The 20,540-nt window shown below is 49.3% G+C and overlaps 1 protein-coding gene across 3 annotated transcripts in view; it reads right to left on the bottom strand.

The window, feature by feature from the left end:
• The window catches only part of IGSF3 (immunoglobulin superfamily member 3), an 89,992-nt gene extending 73,095 nt beyond the window's left edge, over nucleotides 1-16,897 (bottom strand). For 2 of the 3 annotated variants that reach the window (XM_073896075.1, XM_025872566.2), the window contains exons 1-2: nucleotides 16,768-16,897; nucleotides 15,409-16,093 (exon numbers count right to left, since the gene is read on the bottom strand). In XM_073896075.1, coding sequence (XP_073752176.1) covers nucleotides 15,409-15,451 — 43 coding nt within the window. In that variant the 5' untranslated portion in view covers nucleotides 15,452-16,093; nucleotides 16,768-16,897. Of the gene's footprint in view, nucleotides 1-15,408; nucleotides 16,094-16,514; nucleotides 16,655-16,767 lie in introns of those variants that run through there. The other variant, XM_073896076.1, reaches the window with a different exon arrangement.
• Between the last annotated feature and the right edge of the window lie 3,643 nt (nucleotides 16,898-20,540).

Genomic DNA, 20,540 nt, shown 5'->3' with positions numbered 1-20,540 from the left:
TTCTCGCACTCTCTCTGTCACATAAATAAATGAATCTTAAAAGGAACTGTAACGTGAAGGCCAAACCCTACACAAACAGCAGTCGGCAATGCCACCCTGTTACAAGTGCAGATCTGGCTTCCACGACTATCTCCCAGGCAAAGGTGGAGCAAGTGAAGTCTGATGCTGGGTGGAGGCCCTCCTCCCCTTGTGGCCACATCCACCGCCCCTGCCCCTTGGCCCCAAGCATGCTCGTGGCTGGGGGGGGGGGGGGGAGGGGGATGCAGGAATACCAGCTCTTAGCTGCCTTCACCAGGAGGTGACGCCTGTTACTTCCTCACCGGTCTTATTGGCTAAGATAGTCACATGACCCCACAACCCTGCAAATCTGGAGGAGTATGTGCAGGTCTGTGTTGTCCGGGCCACATCATCTTAAGCCCTGGCCTTTCATTCCCAAGGCCTAACCCGTATTTTCAGAAGAATTCAAGGTCCCATTACTTAGATCGTCCACATTACCTCAAAAACCCAGTGACAGAGACCAGACAGCATCGTCCTAAAATCGATCCCCTCTTTCAAATTTCCATTTTATGTCATTTCCCAAGCCATCACACTCGAACACTTAGAGGCAGCTTCTAGACTTCCCCTCTTCTCCACATTCAAGCAACCCTTCTCTTGGCAATTATTTTATTCCTTTCCAATTTTCCTTTGACATCTCCCTCCACTGCCTACTGCTTTCACCTCGAATCTCACTGCCTGGAACTGAATTATTCCACTCGACTTTCCCTGTCTTCCTTCCCTTCTGACTGACCTGGTACATGGATGCCTCCCCATGCCCCTCAGGGTCCCCTTTCCAGCTTCCCCCCTGCTCACAACCCTTTCCGCTGCATGCCTGCGGCTGGCCATGCTCTAGGATCCACCTGTGGAGTTAGTCAGGACGTAATCTCACTGTTCTCTGACAGTGCCATGTCCACTCCTGTCTCGGCAGGCCTGTTCATGCCGTCCGCCTCTCAGAATGCCCTTCTGCTCTTCCCACACGAATCCTAATCTGACCTCAGGATCCATTCCAAACACAATTGCCTCGCTCCGGCTTTGCCCACCAATGGACTGAGTTCTCTCCTTTCTGGCTTACTCCAGGGCTCAGCACTGGCTCTGAAAGAGTGTGCCTTTTGATGATCAGCTGAATTGTACTGTTTTATAAGAATAAATCCTTTGAGGGAGTGTCTAATACAGGTTGCCCTCAACTATAAGTAGCAGAAAGCACCAAGTCAACTGGCTGAAACAGTGAAGACAGGAAGTATAGAGGTCGACCTGCTCAGTGTTCAGTGGCTCTGGTTCCACCCTTCTGAGGGCTCAACAGCTTTACTTTCCTCATGGTGACAGAATGGCTGCCTCATATCTAAGAATCCAGCGGAAGGAGCTGTCCTCCTTCTGTGCTTCTAAGAGAAGACATTTTTCCCAGAATTGCCACAGCAGACTTCTCCTCATACCTCACTGGCCACAACTCTGTCACTCACTCATGTCTACACTATGGGCCTCCATGACTGGCTTAGACTGGTCAGCTTTTACTCAAGCCAGAAGTGGGGTCACTTTTCCTTGAACAGTACCAGGAGAGAGACACGACCTTTGAACCAAATCAGGGCTCTCTGCCATCTAGAAAAGAACAGCTGTTGTGGAGGCAACCAAGTGTCTGCCATAGCCTGGGACCAACGTCACACATTTGTGTTTCCCGAACTTGCCGCCCTATCCTGTGCTGGCACATAAGATGCTCAACAACGAGCCGTGGAATTGAGCTGAACTAGAAATTATCCTGTGGGTGTGAGAAAATAGTGAGCATTATACTAGAGTGGCACAATTGGACATTTGTGCAGAGAAACTGGAAAGAAGGCCAATAAATCCAAACAGATGCAAAAAAAAGAACTCAGCAGAGGAGGTTTGGGAAGCTCTGGTCCCAGCCCTCGTCTGGGCCCAACTCCCAGTTCCACAGATAGGGAGTAGGCCTCGGGCCAGAGCCCTGGGCTTCTCCCAGCAGGGTCCAGCTGGGCCCTCTCCTCAGTTCAACCCTTGCCTCCAATGGGCCAGTGATCTACGAGATCAGCCCACACCCTGGCAGGCACAAAGGAGGCTCACAGTGAAGGCTGTCAGTGCCTAGCAAGCAACCAGCACTTCGTGGGCATCCACCAATCTGTTGACTATGAGAACACGTGAGGTCTGCGCTGTAAAAGCAAGTGCTCCCTTCCCTCTGGACTAAAGAGACGGCCCCTTTGTTTGCCCCAACGGGTCCCTCGTCCCTCATTCCTCTTGGGCCACCCCACTCAGATCTTTGTCTTCATCTCAGCTTTCCAGCACCCTCTCCCGGAGTCTCTGGGCAACGGACGGCACTCCAGGCCCCAAAGACACATGCCTCCATCTGAGGCTGGGAAAGGTGCCAAGAACTACACAGAAAATATACAGACCACAGGGCTCTGAAGTCCCACTGACGCACCATCTCTACCTGACATCACAGGTCCACGAGTTTTGGCTCTTTGAAATTTTACAGCTCCTCCTCAAGTACCGCAGTGGGCGTTTCCTTGGCTGAAGAGAACTGTGTTAATGCAGCGTACTCTAAAAGCTCACGGATTATAATATGTATTCAATATTCAATACGTATTGACAGAACAACTCTTACCTTGAACCCTATGGCACTGCTGATATTCAACTGTTGCTGACCTACAAATGTGGCAATGTCATACGCTCAATCTAATATCTCCTCCGTGCCAGGCAACGGGCTAAGGAGGGGCTTGGGACACCACGGCCAACAACACTGACAGAATTCTTGTCCTCACGGAGCTTACAGTCTAATGCATTAGATCATGGATTAAAAAGTAATATACCGTCTAGCTTTTTGCCCTTGTAATTAATTATATGTGTACTTATTCATGTACTGCTTGACTTCTTTGCTAGCCTATTAGCTACACAAGGATGATGACTGTTATCTTTTCTAACACGCTGCCAAGCACGTGGCAGAACATATTAGATATTTCTAAACTTATTAATTCATGTTAAAATAGGTAAGTGCAGGTGCTGTGGCAGCATTGGGCAGGGGGTAAGATCGGGGACTTGACTGACTTGGGAGTTCCGATATTGCTAATAGGGTTGAATTAGGTCTTTGCGAAACAGGTCTTTACACCACACAGAATCTACCGGCAGCGTACATACACAGGGTTTCATAGGGACTACTTAAAATACTTAAGAGAACAAACTGTTTTCACGCACAATCCAGTTTTTCAGAAACTCCATTTACATAAACAACTGGTGTGCTAATTGCAAATCATTCTTATTTCTCTCCTAAAGCAGGATCCCCTAAGGATCTTTATTAGGCGCTCTATTAGCCTCATTTGAGTTACAGTATTTACTTAAAAGTAGTAACAGTGAAGTTCTTGAAAAATATTTGGTAATTCAAACATTTCACTAATTCAAACCAATCTTCCTCATTAGTCGACGTTTTTAGGGATTCTACCATCATATGAAGAGATAGTACCAAAGTCTGCACCTGCAGGAATATTCGCCAAATTCCTTTGCAGGAGGACACTTCTGATGGCAAGAACCTGAGCTAACCTCCGAAAGGGTTTGAAAACAGCAATCAAGAAAGGACAATTTGAAGAGCGACTGTAATCCAATTTAGTCTAATAAATGACACACACATGAAGTCACATTCCAATTCTAAGCAAAGCACATGGAAATTTTAGAAGCAGGACCTCTGATGTTTTGATTGATCTGCTATAACAGAATGACAAATGTCAGTGAACAGCACTGACCAACGGACCTCTTATCCATTCTGCAGCCTCTCTGTGAGAGCCAGGGCCGGACGCACTACACAGACATCAATGAGCTTGGACGGTATCTTCGTGCGTGTTTGGCCTCTCGTCCTCTGCACCGGCTCTGAGATTTACTAACACACTGGTAACACTCACGGAGCATCTCGAACTCTCTTGACATGGCAAATGATCAGCAGGCCCTGTCCCCACGCCAAAAGCAAACAAAAATCTGTTGCCAGCAAGGAGGACGCCCGGTCTCTCCGAAGGATGCCAAAGTCCCCCATCCTGTCTCCTTTGCAGAGCCTCGCAAATCTCTCGGATGCAGGCAGGATGATGAAGGGTTGAAGGAGATTATGCTCTGAATGTCTTAAGAGATTAGTTACTTAAAATCCTCCACATGACTTCAGTCTTCCCCTTTACAGATGACAGAGTAAAAGCCTACTTGATTAAAGCTGAATGCCTATACATTTGCAAAAGGGAAAATATGCAGAAGAAAACAAGAGTCAGATTACTGATGGGCACAGCACCAGCTCCAGGACATCGGGGGCTGCTGAATAAATTATGACAAGGAGGTACATGCAGTAATCACAGATTCACCATAAATACCACAGCCCTCAAGGCTCTCGTATTTACTTACTTTCCCCCAAAGCATAGATTGAATCTGGCCTTGTCCTCAAATGAGGCCTGGCTCTCCCCAAATTCCAAATATGGGAAATTACAGCTCTTCTGTGGCGGTGGGGGGGTGAAAGTGGAAAGGCAAGTGTTTGTATTACATCATGTTTTCATTTTAAAACAAAGACCTCGTACACCAGAGTCCCTTTCTCTTCTGTGAGGGGCGTTCTCCAGTCCCTCCACTCTCCCCCAAGCCAACCCAGGCCTATGGCAGCCCTTTCCTCACCTCTGGAATACTTCCCCTTTAAGAGAAGAGGATTACACATGAGATCCCTAAGGATTCTCTTCAAATACATTCAAGCCTAGAGGCACATGAGTTCTCAATCTACTTCCTCCCTTCCGGAAGTCCACCGCAGGCTGGGAGCTGCTCAGAAGAGTTGGATTCATATGTGTGAGAAAGGAGTTACAGACGCTGTTCCTCCAGCCAGAAAGGGGCCGGGACAGCCAGCTGGGGGCCACAGCCCCTTCTGACAGAGGGACAGAGAAAGGGCTGGGCAGGGCACTCAGATGCGATCTTGCTTCTTGGTAATGAAAGACTAGAAGACAGATGGCAAAACTGTCCAGCATGCTTTCTTGGGTACTAAAACATCAGAAGACCTTAAGAAACTGTTCAGCAAATCATCTCTAACCAGCGTCCTAAAGGGTGGTTTAGATTCAGGATGAGCCTAGAATGACTCCCCCTGCCAGTCTCTGATAAACTAACAGACGTGTCCATCTGGGAAGCAGAATCCCCAACAGACCAGCCAACTCCCAACCAACACAAAACCACCACAGAACAAAGCCGATGAGGAACACCAGAAAGGCCTCTGAGACGTGCTGCTTGCAGGGAGAAGGATGGCTCTGTCCAGACACTCTGAGGAGCAGCAACTACCAGCTGAAGTGACTCCCACCCGGCACAGCTTTCAACCTACCTGGAATCTCAGACCTGGGGGACTGGTGGAGAAAGGGGAAGCACCGATCGGATGAGTGCTTAGGGGTAGCAGCCCTGGGTCTGGGGACGGCACTTGGCAAGGTATGGGCCTGGAAGAGCCTGGACCCCACTGACTGGACGCAACAGCTTCTAGAACCCAGGCCCAACACTGGAGGGGGCCCTGAGCTGTCCCCACAGGCTCCCCTCCCAAGGCTCCCTGAGGGGAGCCACTCTGTAGGGAAGTAGGGATGTGTAATATAAGGTAGGAGACAAGTCATCCTTAAGGCCCCCACGGCCCCCACATAAAGGGTCCTGAGGAGAAAGCCTGGTGTGGATGCCACCTCCAGTCTGATGGGAAGTATGTGACTGCTCTACTTCTCTTTTGTTTTGGCTTCCAAGAAATTCAGAGCTAAGGACAAAATTCCCAATTCCCAGAGACAGACAATATCCGCAGCAGTTAATAAGGACATTTCACATATCCAGGACTTGGGGAATTTGTGTATTTTCAAAAGAAAAAATTTGTACTCACCAGGCCACCCACCCCAATCTCCCCCAATCAGTGGTATTCATCATGTCTTACTCCTTCAAAGGCCCTTCGTCAGGGCTGAGGGGGTATGTGTAATTCACAGCTGCTAAAGAAGAGTTGAGAACAAACCAGGAGGAAAAGATGTTAAGTAACAGTAACAGAAAAGATATACCTCAGGGACAGAAAACAGTTCCCCCACGTCAGAGTGTTTTTAATTAATCTTTCTGTTTATTAAGATTAAAAATATAGATCCGGCGACTTCTTAAAATGTTTCTCACGATTTTACCTTTCAATTCTTGGTTACGTGAGCTAACCGAACGAGGAGCGGCCTGGAGCCGGCACTCGAATATTTCCTGAATGAACAGACAAAAAGTCTTCTTAGGAAAGTATCGTAAGTGGTTTCTAGCAGAACAGTGATCTTGGGATGGGGAGGAGCAGGTCAAACCCTGATGTTGAAGAAGGTTCGACTATGATACGTGAATCCAACCGCCATCCCTCCAAAATGGTAACTATTTTAAAAATCAGGTCTAAAGGTGACCGATCCAAGAAACCTGCATTTGCTCCCAGGGATTTAAAGAAAGTCATACCAGTGAACCTGAGAGGTAACCCAACACTTTGAAATGATCATCTTTTTTACAGAAATAGCTGCTTCTGCAGGGCTAGAGGAAAAAAAGGGCTCTTTGGGGTTAAGCTCTTAAATGTCTGGTAGCCGGCAACCTCAGCGGTTACTCTAGTCCAGTTCATTCTAAATGGAAGAATCATTTGGGAATTGAAAATGCAGGCAAACTTCTTTTTTTTCCCCTAGTCTATGAACAAATACGAAACTTGACTGAATTAGACCCCAAACCCAATATTTATGCTTATCCTCTTAACAAGTTTTAAACAGGCTTCATTTGAGTTCAACATAATTTCGAAATTACAACTAAAACAGTCAATAAAATATGTGTGTACCTAATTTGTTAAGTTTATATGTTTGGGGAGAAAATACTCAGAATAAACAAGTCAATTATTTTCATTAAGTACATTAACATTTAAGGCTAGTGTTTTTATTATGACTCTTGCTCTTGACATGGCAAGACAAAATTATTCCATGATATAGCTATTGAATGAGGCTCACTACTCCCCAAATATTTCACAAATTACAGTTTTGACTAGCTATAAAATAACTAAATCAGTTCTGATATGGCCATAAAATTAAGCCTGAAAAAATAGTGAGGTAAATTACCCCTTTAAAATCAAGTTGTTGAACAATAAATATGTTCTGTATGATTCTATTTATGTCAGAAAAAAAAATCTATATTGGTGTGAATATATGCATAGAAATTATAGAAAAAGACCTGGAAGAGTATATATCAAACCGTGAAGAATATGTATCAGACTCAGTAAGGGACATGGGGCAGAGAGGGAAGCTTTCACATTTTACTCTCCATCTGCCCTGTCTGGATTTTTTACAACACAACTATATTCCCCTGTTACCTCTGTCAGTGACTTAAAATCCAAAAAAACAAAGCAAACAAATACAAGCTACCATCTGAAATTGAAACCAATCTCTCCTGATCTTACTTTTATACAACACTTTACTGTGAAGTACTTTGTTGTTTTAAATTCTGAGTTAATTCCAATCAAGTCTTCAGTGAAATTTAAGATTGATGGGATTGATAACATCTAAGAGGTTGTGAAACTTCTCTGGAAGTCTTTAAAAAAAACAAAAGAGGAGGAGGTTGTCCCTGGACAAGGGCAGGTGTGGTCTGACCTGCAGCACTGGCTGGTTACTCAGGTCCAGGCTCCTATCGCTCTTCCTACTGAAAGTCCTTCCTAGCAAAGTCAACCAAGGTCACCGACACAATCAACTTGAATGGGGGCAAACACCAGCTGGGTTATCCAAGTGCCCTGAGGCTCTTAAAGCAACACGTGGGGTAGAAAAGCTGGCCGCCTCAGACATTTCAAAACACCGAACAACAGCACCACTTCCCCTACACTGCAGATACAGGGCTAAGGTACCTAACAGGTAAAGCCGTGCATGTCCTTTGGGTCATGGGCAATGCAGAGTGCCACATTCATTTTGCTTTAGAGCTGAACCAGATCACTAGAGCAAGCGCGAGCAATCATACTGGTTACCACGTAGTAAAAATAGATTAATTACTACTTAATGCTGAGAGACAGAAGATTTCAAATGGATGGGGCTCCTGAGGGAAGGTAAGTTAATAAAAGGGGTCCGTGAGAAGGAGGTCAACAGCCTGCCTCATGACACGTCTCTGTCACCAGCACGCCAAAGGCCGGGATCCAGTGCCCTGAGGCCAAAGAGGGTATTCTCAGAAGGTCACCTGGAGAAAGGAGGCAGGGACTGCACTGGAGAATGGGAAAACAAAAACACTATTAAATACACAAAAATAAGGCCAACTGAAGGCAATCCTGAACATGCTCGCATACATCAAAGAATCAGGTTTGGGGAAAGAACACACAACGGGTAGCAGATTCTCCAGCCCCTCCCCCCCCACCGCCGTTTTAATAAAGGGAAAGCCTAGGGACCTGAAAGTCAAGGGGAAGAAGCCACCCATTTCTTTGAGTTCACAATTTTGTTAGAATGTCTTTGCCCTGACGATGTTTTGATGGACCCACGAAAGCTCTTTCCTTGCTACAGAAACAGGTCCCCTTCACTTCCACCCTAGACCCCCCCCCCACCTCCAGGAATGCCTCCTACCCTCCCTGGCCACTTCTCCAGGGGTCCTCCAGGACACCCGCTTGCAGCTCTCTGGTATCTTCCTTCTGTCTCGGGCCCAAATACCCAGACCTCATGCCAACTGACTGCTCCTTCAGGCCCCGGCCACTGACCCTCAGGCTTTTCCACTCCTTGAGAAGCCTTCTCAAAGCAGCCCCAAGGTGCCCAGGGTAGCCTCCAGCCCCACAGTTCTGCCAGGACCTCACTCTCCTATTACTTAAGAAATGCCCACCTTTGCAGCTCTACCACAAAGCCTTTCCAGCCTGACCACTCACAAGCTACTCCAGTCTCATCCCTCTCCTGCACAGAGAGAGTTCCCTCCCTACTCCTGCTGAGCTGAAAACAAGAACAGACTTGCCCAGACCCTCCTTCCCCCTCCGGAGAGCACATGATATCACTGTCCTCCTGTCCATGTGCAAAGTGATTTACCGTCTGCTCTACTGCTGGCCTTAGAGGATCATCGCCTAGAAGACAGGGACATTCAGCAAAGCCTGGGTCACTTGGATGACGGGGAACAGGGTACTCAGGTGAATTTAATTAAAGGGGTAATAGAGGATGAGACAGAAACTTTGCTTCAACTCTCGTTATTACAAAGCCTGTTATAAGGGTTTTTAAAATATATCTGACCACTTTCCAGCCTGAGTAGAGTTAATATAATTTAATCTTTGATTTAGGATCTTGCAGTGCCCTGAGGCTCATCATTCTCTTCTGCTACTATAATTATAGATGCGGAAGACGTACAGACTGGAAGGATGGTGGCCTGGAAGCTAATTTCTAGAATAAATCCTTGCTACCACATCTCGTGATTTTTGCCTTTCGGGAAGTGGAGTTCAAAAATAAAAACAAAATCCCACTTAATTGAAGGTTCCAGTTAAGGGAGGTTCATTGCCATGGTCTTTGTTAAGTGCCCACCACTGTGGCCCACAATTAGTCACTTAATAAAGCGTTCTTGATGAGGGAATTTGGCAACATGTGATTTTCTACAAATGCAAGCTTGATTTTGACGCAACCACTCATTTCTTTGAAAATCAGGGGGCATTCACGCACAGGTGTCCTAAATTTCCTTAAATTAAAAACCAACCCTTTACGAGGAGTTAGCTGTGCTCACTTTCAAGCAGCAAAGAAACAGGTGTCCAATCATGGCAAATGAAGAGCTCCCAAAGGAACCTAAAAATATTAATCAAGGAGCCATAATGGAGGATGCACGAGGCTAGGGACCATGGGAGGTCAGCAACGGAGCCACTTCATTCAGTTTCCAGGCCAGGGCTCAGCAGAAGTGGTCTGCCTGGGCTCTTGGGGACCTGGTCTAAGCCCAAATCCCAAATTCATTACAATCTAAGCTGGTTCTTTGTGTCATCATCCCAGGTGAACTGGGCCCTAAAACCACTGACAGTCATTTCTCCAGACCCTACAGGGCCACTCTCCCACCATTATGACTGCTGTCTCCTCTGCACTATCAGGATTCTACTGGGAATAGAATGCCTCCCCACACGGAAACCCTGCCCATTTCTGAAAGCTAATGAAGTCCTCTCACACAGTGGCTTCCCAGCAACCACCGCCTACTCTGAACTTTACTTTGCACTTCACAGGGGTCCCTGAACGGAATTCAGGAGCTGTGTGAACTTGAATGGGGGAAAAAAATTTCGCCTTTATTTTCAACTAACCTCTCTGTGAATGCGGACTGTTTCATTATGAATGCAGGCTGCCATCATGACGATGTCTCCAGGACCTGTGACTCTGTCACAACAGAAATCACACACACTTTCATATCACATCACAGTTGACACAGATACCTCAACATACCGTTTTCGTGCCTCACTATGCCATAATTACAATAATGGTTAGACCTGCTGCTAGAGCTTGTTATTTAATGCATTACTAAAGAAGCATATTGCTATAATCATAAATTTGTTTAATATTTTGATGGCTATATTTCAATATAATTGATTCCCTTTGTTAGTCGATGTATTTTTATTTGTGCATTTCAAAACGTTCTCCAAAGAAAGGGTCAAGCTTCACCAGACTGCCCAAAGGATCCAGGGCCCAAAAGAGGTTAAGAACCCCTGTTTGGTGACATAAAGGGACAAGCTCTAGAGTCCAACCTGGATTCAAATCCAGGCTCTGCCAATCTCTAGGGCTTGTCCTTTGAGCAAAATGATTCAAACTCCCTGAGCCTTGAGTTTCCTTGCCTTGGTCGAGGGAGCCAATATAGAAACCATTTAGTCGTCAAAAAATTAACCGAATACCTACTTACTTTGTGCCAGGCGTGAGGCTGAGCTGTGGGGCTACGGCAGTGAACACGACAGAGAGGGTCCTTCATACAGAAGGGCTTTGCTCTGCAAAGTGCCTAGCAGTGACCGGCACATAAGCATTCTGAAAATACTACGGCCACTATTGCTAAGACCCCAACGCTGCCTGCGTAATTGTATGCGGATTTATGTTGCTCCCCATTGTAACAACTGCTGGCTCATCTGGCTCATGCCCTCCCTATCAGGGAGGGGCTGGGCCGCGCACTCGCAGAGGGGCCGCTGGTGAGATGGAAGAACACAGGATTTGAACCAAATGACCTTGGCTTCAAAACCCTGTACTGCCACTTACTAGCTCTGTCACTCGGCCAGCAACCCGTTGCTGTGCCTCCAAAATCTGTTCTCTCCTCAGAACCCTCAGTTTTTAGCGGGACACTCAGAATTAAGGATGATATTTCTCAGCCTGCCTTGCAGCCAAGTATGTTCACGCACTCAAGTTGTAGCCAACGGAAATATAAGCAGAAGAGACGCGTGCAACCTTCAGGAAATGTCTTTAAATTGCGAGGTCTTGCCCTTCGCCAATCCTTTACCTCCTTCGTGATGGCTGGGGCTTAGCACAGCCATCTTGGACCATGCCATGACCTTGGGAATGGAGGCAGGCACGTGGGGCAAGACAGAAGCAGCCTGGATCCCTACCACTGTGGAGCACCATATCCAGCAGGTACAGTAGTCTACCTGAGGCAAGTTCCTTAAAACTCCCTGGTCCTCGATATCTCCATCTACAGAAAGGTGATGATGGGAGTCCTCTATCCAGTGAGTATATCTGGAGGACTTAATGAGACAGGGCTCGCTTCACAGCAAAAGCCACAGCTAGAAGAGGTGGTATCGTTACTGTTCTCTTATTACAATGCAAAATGCAGAGGACTGGGGCGTCCTAACACAGCCCTGGGTGCACAGTGGTGGCTCAATAATTCACACAGTTGGAGGGCATCCTAGACAGTCTAGTACTCCTGACAAGAATTCCCTTCTCTGGCACCCCGGTCAAATGGTCCCCAGATAAGGGAAAGTGTACCACCTCTGCGACAACTGGTGGGGACGGTGTTTGTTCACCCATAAATCACGATCTTCAGAACTCTTCCCCCGACTGCCCCAAGCTGCTTCACTTCTGTCTTCTGCCTTTGAGCATGAGTCCTGCCTCTGCGCTCACTCTCATCAGAACATCAAAGTTCCCTCCAATCTCTTTTGGAAGAAGAACCCTCTGGCCTCTTCCCTAACTGAGAGGTAAGTGATCACTGCCTCAGTCCCATCCTATTTAAGCAAGAGGCTTCTCAAACTCTACACATGAAATTCTCTGCCGCTGGGGGGGGCACACAAATGCTCACGAGCCAGCTACAGGTTCTAAGCGGTGCTGATCCAGAGATGTCCCAGTCTCCTACATCTTCCCTGGCTAACACTTTTAAAGCTATTTCGTCTCGTTTGCAACATCAGCACTGGCCTAGGAGGCACAACTATTCATGGCTATACGCAAAACTGAAATGTGCTCTACAGGCCTGAAGTTTATATTCCTCTTTCCCCGACTGTCCCCTTCCTGTTCTTGCAGACACAAATCCTATGCTGTCTCTCCCACAGTGCTGTCACCTTTTCACGTCACTGTCACTCATGCAGGCTGCTGCCAGGCACAGCCCCGGCCACCTCTCCCTCTCTCCTCATTCCCTCCTTTTTCATAAGCATGCCACATTCATGCCACGGTCACACCAGCCCCGGCTCTCTCTCTCTCTCTCATCTTCTGCCTCTCTGGCTCCACCCATTCTCAGCAGTGGAGACTTCACTAACCCTCGTGGCTCAACCGGGGCCGGGCTTCAGATGGCTCTGGAATTGGAACAAGGGTGGCTGTGGCCGCCGAGGGCTCCCAAGTCGGGTGGGGCACCCAGCGCGGCAAGAGGAAGAGACAAGGCACAGTGGTCACTGTGGCTTCGGGTAGGACAAAGACAAGGGCAGGAGTCAGCACCCAACAGGCAGAAAAGGAGGAACCTGATCCAAATCCCAGACGCTGCTGGCAAAGGAAGGGAGCAGAAAGCACAGGTCCACCGACGTGGAGGGCGTTGCTGGCATGTGGGAGATCTACCCTGGATACACCCTCGTGTACTGTAGGGTTTTCTGACTCAAATTTGCCATTTCTGGAGGCTGGCAGCACCTGCATCAGCACCACTTTGCAGAGTACTTCGCCTCATCCTACTTTGTACAAACAAAATTTGATTCTAGGTGTGTGACCCACATGAGCATAAAACCTTGGGGTTCTTTGCTCTTTGAAATTCCCATTACACAATAATTTACATTACATAGCAAGAATGCTGACACATGAATCAGCCCACACCAGACTGCAAGCAGGAAATAAGACCCCCAACCTGGGTTCTGTTCCCTCCCCAGATACCCCCAGCTCTCCAAGGTTACCAGCCGAGTAGCAAGAGCCCCTCCCTGCCCTGCTGACAGTCACCAGGTGATGGGAGCAGATAAGATTGGGGGGGGTGCAAAAAAACAGGCACACGGCACTTCGAAACCTTCCCACCCTCACTCCTGTCTGGCGGGCTGCCAGTACTCCCCTGCACCGTGGCCCTGATGCTCCTTTCCTCCCTGTTTATAAGGGGGGCTGGGAGTGGAGGGAGGAGAACAGAGTCAGGGCCCAAGCTCCATTCCACAGGGTGGCCCAGAGGGCGAACAGCAGGGGGACCTGCAGGTGGCCTCCCATTTCCAGAGCAGCCAGAAGAAACAAAAGGCACAATGTCCCCATTCCCCTGTTTTGCCATCGGCGGCTCCTTCTCCTGCCCTGGGCCCCCCCCTTCCACCCAGCCCTCTAGCCGGCCTTAGCCATGCCACCCTCCTCTGACTCCCCAGGGCCTTCCTTGTTTGTCCTCTTGAATCCACATGAATCACTAATTACTGATTTAAACCCAGACACTAAGTGAATGACAAATACAGTAGGAACAAATATCAACGCGGTATTCAGGACTGGCACACAGAGAGCTATCTGCCTTCTTAACTGCCTGAACAGACGGGAGACATGGGGACACCGTATCCTCACCCACACCTGGGCACAACACTGACTAACCTGCCCAAGGACGCTGTGTCTACGTGTGTGCTGGGGCGGGGAGGGCTGGCACTAAGGAACTCACACACTGGTTCTTTCACTTGGAATTACCTGGGAGAGCAGAAAGACCGATGCCTGGGTCACCCTCCCAGAGAATCTGGTTTCATTGGTCCGGCTGGGGTTGCTGCCTGGAGATCGGGACTTTTAGAAGCTTCCCCCAGTGATTCCAACATGCACCCAAGTTTGAGAACCACCGACTGGACATGTTTACTACATGATCCAGACATTTTTCAAAGCAGTCAAGATATTTAGGACACCTTATATAGCCTTTCACTGTCAAGACGGCCCTTGGAGGTAGCATCCCTTTTTTGCTGAGGTTCACACGGCGATCATGATGAGGCTGAGATTCGAATCAGGCTCTCGAACTCCAAAACCCGTTCTTTCCACCCAACTGTGAACTCCTACAAGGGTACAGACAATGCATGAGAGCAATCTCCACTGCCAGCAGGTCATGAATAAACTCCGTAAATGCAAAATACCTAGACTCAGAAATGCAGACACTATAGGCAACTGTGATGACCTCTTCGTGCAGGAAGAAACCACGACAGAACCATACAGAGAGGTCAGAGGGAGTGCCCCTATGCGAGGTCTGAGGAGATGGACAGAGAGGATGCATCAGATCCCGGCTAGGAAGGTTATCCTAGAGCCAAGATGTGTCCTCAGATACTACACATAAGATGGTGCTCAATGGCATAGAAAGTATGGGCAAAAGGGAAGGGGGCGGGGGTTCTGCAATGGGGAGAGAATCCCTAGAACAGGTGTCAAGGGTTTACCTCTTGGGACAATAGCTCTCCATCCTGCTCTAAGCATTCTGGCCTTCTGTAGGGGCACCAAAACCAATCCTAACACATCCCCTCGCAAGCAGCTTCCCCTCCTCCAGTCCCTCTTCCTCCAGAACTATGCTCGGAGTTTAGTCTCCAGACCACTCAGGTAGGTCCCTTCACCACCCTATTCCACTCATGCCTACTTCCTCCCCTGCCCAAAAACAAAACAAAACAAGACAAAAAATGATCATCACCACTAAACCAACTTTCCCCACAGTAAGAATAACGTTGCCACTTCGAGTTAGGAATTAAGGTGGACCAACACAGAGGCGAAGACACTGAAGTTTATAAGCCACATGGAGCCCCTAAACCACTGACATACAGATGGGGGGATCTCACCGCGAGGCAAGGCCGGGGGCAGACACTTCAAGGACAGCAGATGCTCCTTCTTAAAGACACCAAACAATAGCTCACCGTTCCTCCTGGGTCAGAAATGGGCCTCTTGGTACCCCATTCCAACCCGGGATACACATTGGCGGTGTCCTGGTGTCCCCCAAAGCCAAGTGTTGATGGGAAAGAACCACAAGGAATTACAGGAACCAACAGCAGGTTAAACTTGCCCATCGATCGCACTGATAAGCAGATCCACTTACCCAGCACAGCCAGACAACTCAGCACTGGGAAAAAGCACTTCATGTCGGCAGCAGAGAAGAGACACAACACAGGACGCTCCCTCTTCTCTTGCACTTAATCTCTCATTTCTGGCAATCCACTTATAGCTCCAGAGGACAGTTTTGGAAACAGAACTTAACTCAAAAAATGAGAACAGGTTAAAGAGAAGAATCAGGAGATTGGGGGGAGGGGGGCGGCGCAGCGAGGGCGGCCGGTGGCTTGTGTTGAACTCCCCTATGCTAAAAGAAGGGTCCAGAACAATTCTGAAGGCCCTCTAGGCTTCTGCCACATCGTGTGCCTTGCGGTTTCCACTGGAATTGTAGATTGCAGTGAATTAATCCTCGAGGAGAAGGGAAAAAAGAGTCTGAGAAAATCCTTTCATCCACTGATTATACAGAAATGTCCTTGGCTTCCCAGTGAAGGTGTCTGTAAGCTCCCTCATTCGGACTCCCCAAAGGGAACAGGGCAGGTTTTGTCAAAACCTCTGACAGCTAAATCGCCCCGGAATGGCACCGACTGTCTGGGTTTCTTCATCAAAAAGTCCGTCTCCATCCATGTCGGTAGGTCACGGAGCTGCCACCTGCCCCACACCTACCCAGAACACACGAAGCAAGTTGGCGTTCAGCGGCCCCGAAGCGAAGCCGGTCCCACAATGCCAGCAGATTTCTAAAACAAACACAACAGAGATGTATCAAAGGCGAACACCAGCGCCGCAAAACCGAGAGGGGCTGCGCGCTGGGCTGCGCTGGACGCCTGGGTCCCGTTCCCGGACCAGGACAGTCAACCCGTGCGTTCTGACCTTGGGCAAGTCGCTACACTGGCCTCGGCCTCAGTTTCCCTGCCCGCAACAGGGCAACTGCGGGAAGCCCGATTGTTCCTGCAATACTTTGCCCACACGCCTCACTCCAGGGAATTCCCTTCGCCTCCTGCCGAGCCCGGCGCCGCGGGTAGCCCCACCCTCCTCGGGGGGCACAGCGGGAGGGGGCTCAGCCGTGGGGCCGCCACTCCCGGTTCCACCTCCGGCCCCCGCCCCAAACGTGGGAGCTCCGCGCGCGCCGCGTCCCAGGTGGCCCCGCTATTGTTTTACCTTCCCCGGTGTTTATTTTTCGCTGATTGGAAAGAAAAGAGACCGAGGGAGAAGCGAGCGGGGGCTGCGCTTTCCGCTGCCGGGGCGCGCTCGCCGCGCGCCACACCGGCCAGGGGAGGGTCTCGGGCCCGACCCCAGAGCGGAGCCGGCCCCGCGCCCGCCGCCGCCGCCCTCCCCGCCCCCTGCCCCGGGTTCCCGGCTGCCCGCGCCGCCGCCCCTCGGCGCGCCGCCCGCGCTCCCACCGGATACTGACCTCGCCCCCCGCCCTCTCCCTCCGTGCGTCGGTCCGGCAGCCGGCGGTCCGGACGCACGCCTCTGGGGACGCGCCGCCTTCTCCTTCTCCCCCCGCAGCCTCACCGGCAGCCGCGCTGCGGCCCCTCCCGAGGCCCCGCCCCTCCAGCTCTGCCCGCGGCACCCGGTGGAGCGGCGAGCCGGGCGAGGGCGGTGGCCTGGGCGAGAGGGCCCGCCCCTTTCCCCGCCCCCGGAGACGCGCGGTCGGGCCCAGAGGGCTGGCGGGGGCGGGGGCGGGGGCGGGGGCGGGGGCGGGGGGGAGGCACGCGGGGGCCGCTGTTCTCTCCCGGGCGCACCTGCCGAGGGCAAGAGCCACCCCAGGGCCTGGGCACAGGGGGCGCGTGGCCGGGCAGCCCTGAAAGTTAAGTAAGGCGTTGTACGCAGGCTGCCGGGCTGTGGGCAAGAAGCACAAGGCCCTTCCCAAAGTCCAGCAAAGGACCCAGGAGCCTTGAAGAGGGCGGCAAGGGAGCGTGTCCTCTCTCCGGAAAACAAAAACAAAGCCCTAGCAGGAGATTTGGATCTGTTCATGTAGTGGAACCCCATATTGTGCTTCATTCTAGAGCAGAACTTCCTAGAAGTTGTGGCCGAGTTGGACTCTGGACACAGCCTGGGTTCTAACCCTGGTTCTTCCACGTCCTTGCTGCTGATCTTGGTGGAGTTATTTCCCCTCTCTGTACCTTAGTTTCCCCATCTGTTGTATGGGGAAATAGCCCGCCCCTACTAAATAGGGTTATGGGAGATGTCCATGGCACACTTGCAAAGCACGTAGAGTGGAGCCTGCCCCATCTTAAGCACTCCGTAAATGTAAGATATAATTATTTTATGAGGAGCAACCCTACCCAAACAAGTGCATTTTCATCCATTAAATACTTAATGAATACACTCGCCTTCTGGGTAGGAAAGGTCAAAAGGTAACCAAGGTAGAATAAGACAGTCCTGCCCTCCTGGAGTTTGCAGTCTAGTGGGGAGACTATAAAACAGGTACGGCAAGAAAAGAACAAAGTGTTGAAGCAGGTGCTAGGACCCGGACCCTGTGTTTCGGGGTTGGGACATGAGGAGGAGGGATTTGGTCAGGTCAGGTCAGGTGTCAGGAAGGCTTCGTAGAGGAAATGAAAACTAGGTAGAATTAAAAGAGCAGAAGGACGCTCCAGAGGAAGGAGAGGAGGGAGGCAAGGAGTAACTGAGTCCAGACCCTGAATCAGTATCCTCCAAGACCTAGTGGGAAGAGAGAGTATGTCAGTTGGAGGACCAGAAATCTCTGTTGGGCACAAATTAGGCGGTAGGAAAGTAACAAGAAAGAGCAGAGAAGAAATCTGGTGCCAGAACCTAGAGGGCTTTGTATGGTGTGTTAAGGGCTTTGGACTTTAGGGACCTCCTGGGTGGCTCAGTTGGTTGGGCGTCTGCCCGCGACTAAGGTCATGATCCCAGGGTCCTGGGATCGAGTCCTGCATGGGACTCCTTGCTCAGCAGGGAGCCTGCTTTTCCCTCTGCCTGCTGTTCTCTCTGCTTGTGCTCTTTCTAACAAATAAATAAAATCTCTCCAAAAAAGGGGGAGGAGGGATGGACTTTAGCCCAGGGCCATAGTGAAGCCCCTGAAGGTTCCAAGCAAGGCAGTACTGTTCTCAGATGTGCATTTTAGAAAGACCACTCTGGCCTAGATGTGGAAAATGGGTGGGAGCGGAGTTCCACAGGAGGTTAGTGGGTATTGCTGAAAATCTAGATAAGAGATCCTGGTGACCAGGACCGCAGAAGTAGCAACAGGGAGGGAGAGAAATGAGCAGGTCCCCAGGTGTCAGGAGGTAGACTCCATGGAATGCCAGGTTGAAGGTGAGGAATGGGGCAGAAAAACCAGCTCCACCTCAAAAACTGAGATCAAGAAACATAGGATAAGATTGGATGTATTGAGTTAGAGATGCCCAAGAGTCATAGAAGTAAAGACGTTCAAAAAACAATTGGGGGGGGCGGGGTGTGGAGTTCAGAACTCAGAAAGGGACTGTGGGTTTGTAAGATGTTTTTCACTCTATTGGACAGTATGGTGATGAAAGGATTTCGTGAAGGAGTATACTGATAATTAACTTTAAAAAAAAAAAGTTAGTTACCCACTCCCCCAGTGGGCAAGGCAATGAAGAACATGCTATGGGGGATAAAAAAAAAAAAATTACTAAGGGGTCTTACTTGCCCTCGCCCCTCTTCTTTGCCTATAAATTCCTTGTAGGCAGGACCCGTACTTTATCCTTTATCCCAAACGTCTCTTGGCATTGCAGTTTGCATATTGCACTATAAATACCTCAACTGAATTGAATTGAATTAAATATTTATTACGTATACCAAGTGTTATATGGAAAATCTCTTCTTGTGTGTTAAATATTACCTCTTTTCCCCAAGACAACCCTGATTCTGGCATCTCTCACTTCTCCTTATCTGCTAGACTCCTTCATTTATTTATTAAGCATATACTATGTGCTAAGAGAAGTCTCTGCTCTCGCTCATGGCACTTATTCTGGTGGAAAACACCAACAATGAAATGAATAAATATAGAACATAACATGGCATGTGTTCTTAGGAAAAGTGGGAGAAGGGAATCGTGTGCATGTGTGTGGGGTGGGGAGGAGTATTCTGTTCTAGGTGGGTGACCAGGGAAGACGACACCTGATTAGAAGGAGTGAGTGAGCCTTGGAGATTTCTGGAAGTAGAGCGTTCCAAGCTTAGGGAACAGCAGGTGCAAAGTCCCTTAACATGCTCAGAAACTCTAAGGTGTGTTGGCGTACCTGAAGGGACATGAGAGCAAAGGAGGAGGGAAAATGTGATAAGAGAGGTTACAGAGGCCAAATCCTGTAAGACCTCACGGGCTAGCAGGCAATTTGGGTCCCTCTGGCTGCAGAAGAAGGATAGAGTGTTGGGAGGTACCAGTGGAGGAGGAGCACTGAAAAGGAGGCTCTTGTAGTTGTGCGGGTGAGAGATGACTATGGCTAGGACTAGGGTGATAATGATAATGATACAGGTTGTGAGATATGGGTGGAGTCTAGAAGCATTTTGAAAGTATGTTCAATAGAATGTTCTGGAGAATTGGTTAGGGAGAGGGAGAGAAAGAGGAGAGTCAAGGGATCTGCAAGAAGAGCTACCTCAGCCTGTGTCAGAGCTCTCTGACCCCACCACATTGCCCGACCCCTTATCCAAGACCACACTTCCTAAGTGTTTAGTCCCCAGGCCTCTGCCTGGGCCACTTCCTCCATCCTTGAACCCTGTACTCAATATCCCTTCTCCTTTTAAACTTCTCCACCTACCCCCCCCTCCTACCACCTAGACCCCTTGCAGCTTTTTGGATGGTCTGTCAACCCTTGACCCCATCACCACCCCAGATATGCTATGGCTGGTTCCCAGGATAGCATCTTTCTAATTTTCACATGGATGGACCATCTAAGATCTTCAAAGGGCTGTGCTAACTGCAGGGCAGGGAGAGTAGAGTAGAGGAATACCTCCTTTTATTGCGATTCACTCTATTGTGTTTCGCAGCTACTGCAGTTTTTACTGCAGTAGGTCTGTGGCGACCCTGCTCAGAGCAAGTCTTTTGGTGCCATTTTACCAATAGCCTTTGTTCACTTTGTGTCTCTGTGTCACTCCCGTTTTGGTAATTCTCGCGATATTTCAAACTTTTTCATTATTATTATATTTGTTATGGTGATCTGTGATCAGTGATTATGACTGGCTAAAAGCTCAGATGATGGTTAGAATGTT

This window comes from Callorhinus ursinus, unplaced genomic scaffold (assembly GCF_003265705.2).
Source record: "Callorhinus ursinus isolate GAN/ISIS: 27379988/994484 unplaced genomic scaffold, GSC_fseal_2.0 scaffold9, whole genome shotgun sequence".
Classification (NCBI taxonomy): domain Eukaryota; kingdom Metazoa; phylum Chordata; class Mammalia; order Carnivora; family Otariidae; genus Callorhinus; species Callorhinus ursinus.
Note: the sequence above shows the minus strand (reverse complement) of the source record. Positions and strands in the feature narration are given on the sequence as shown.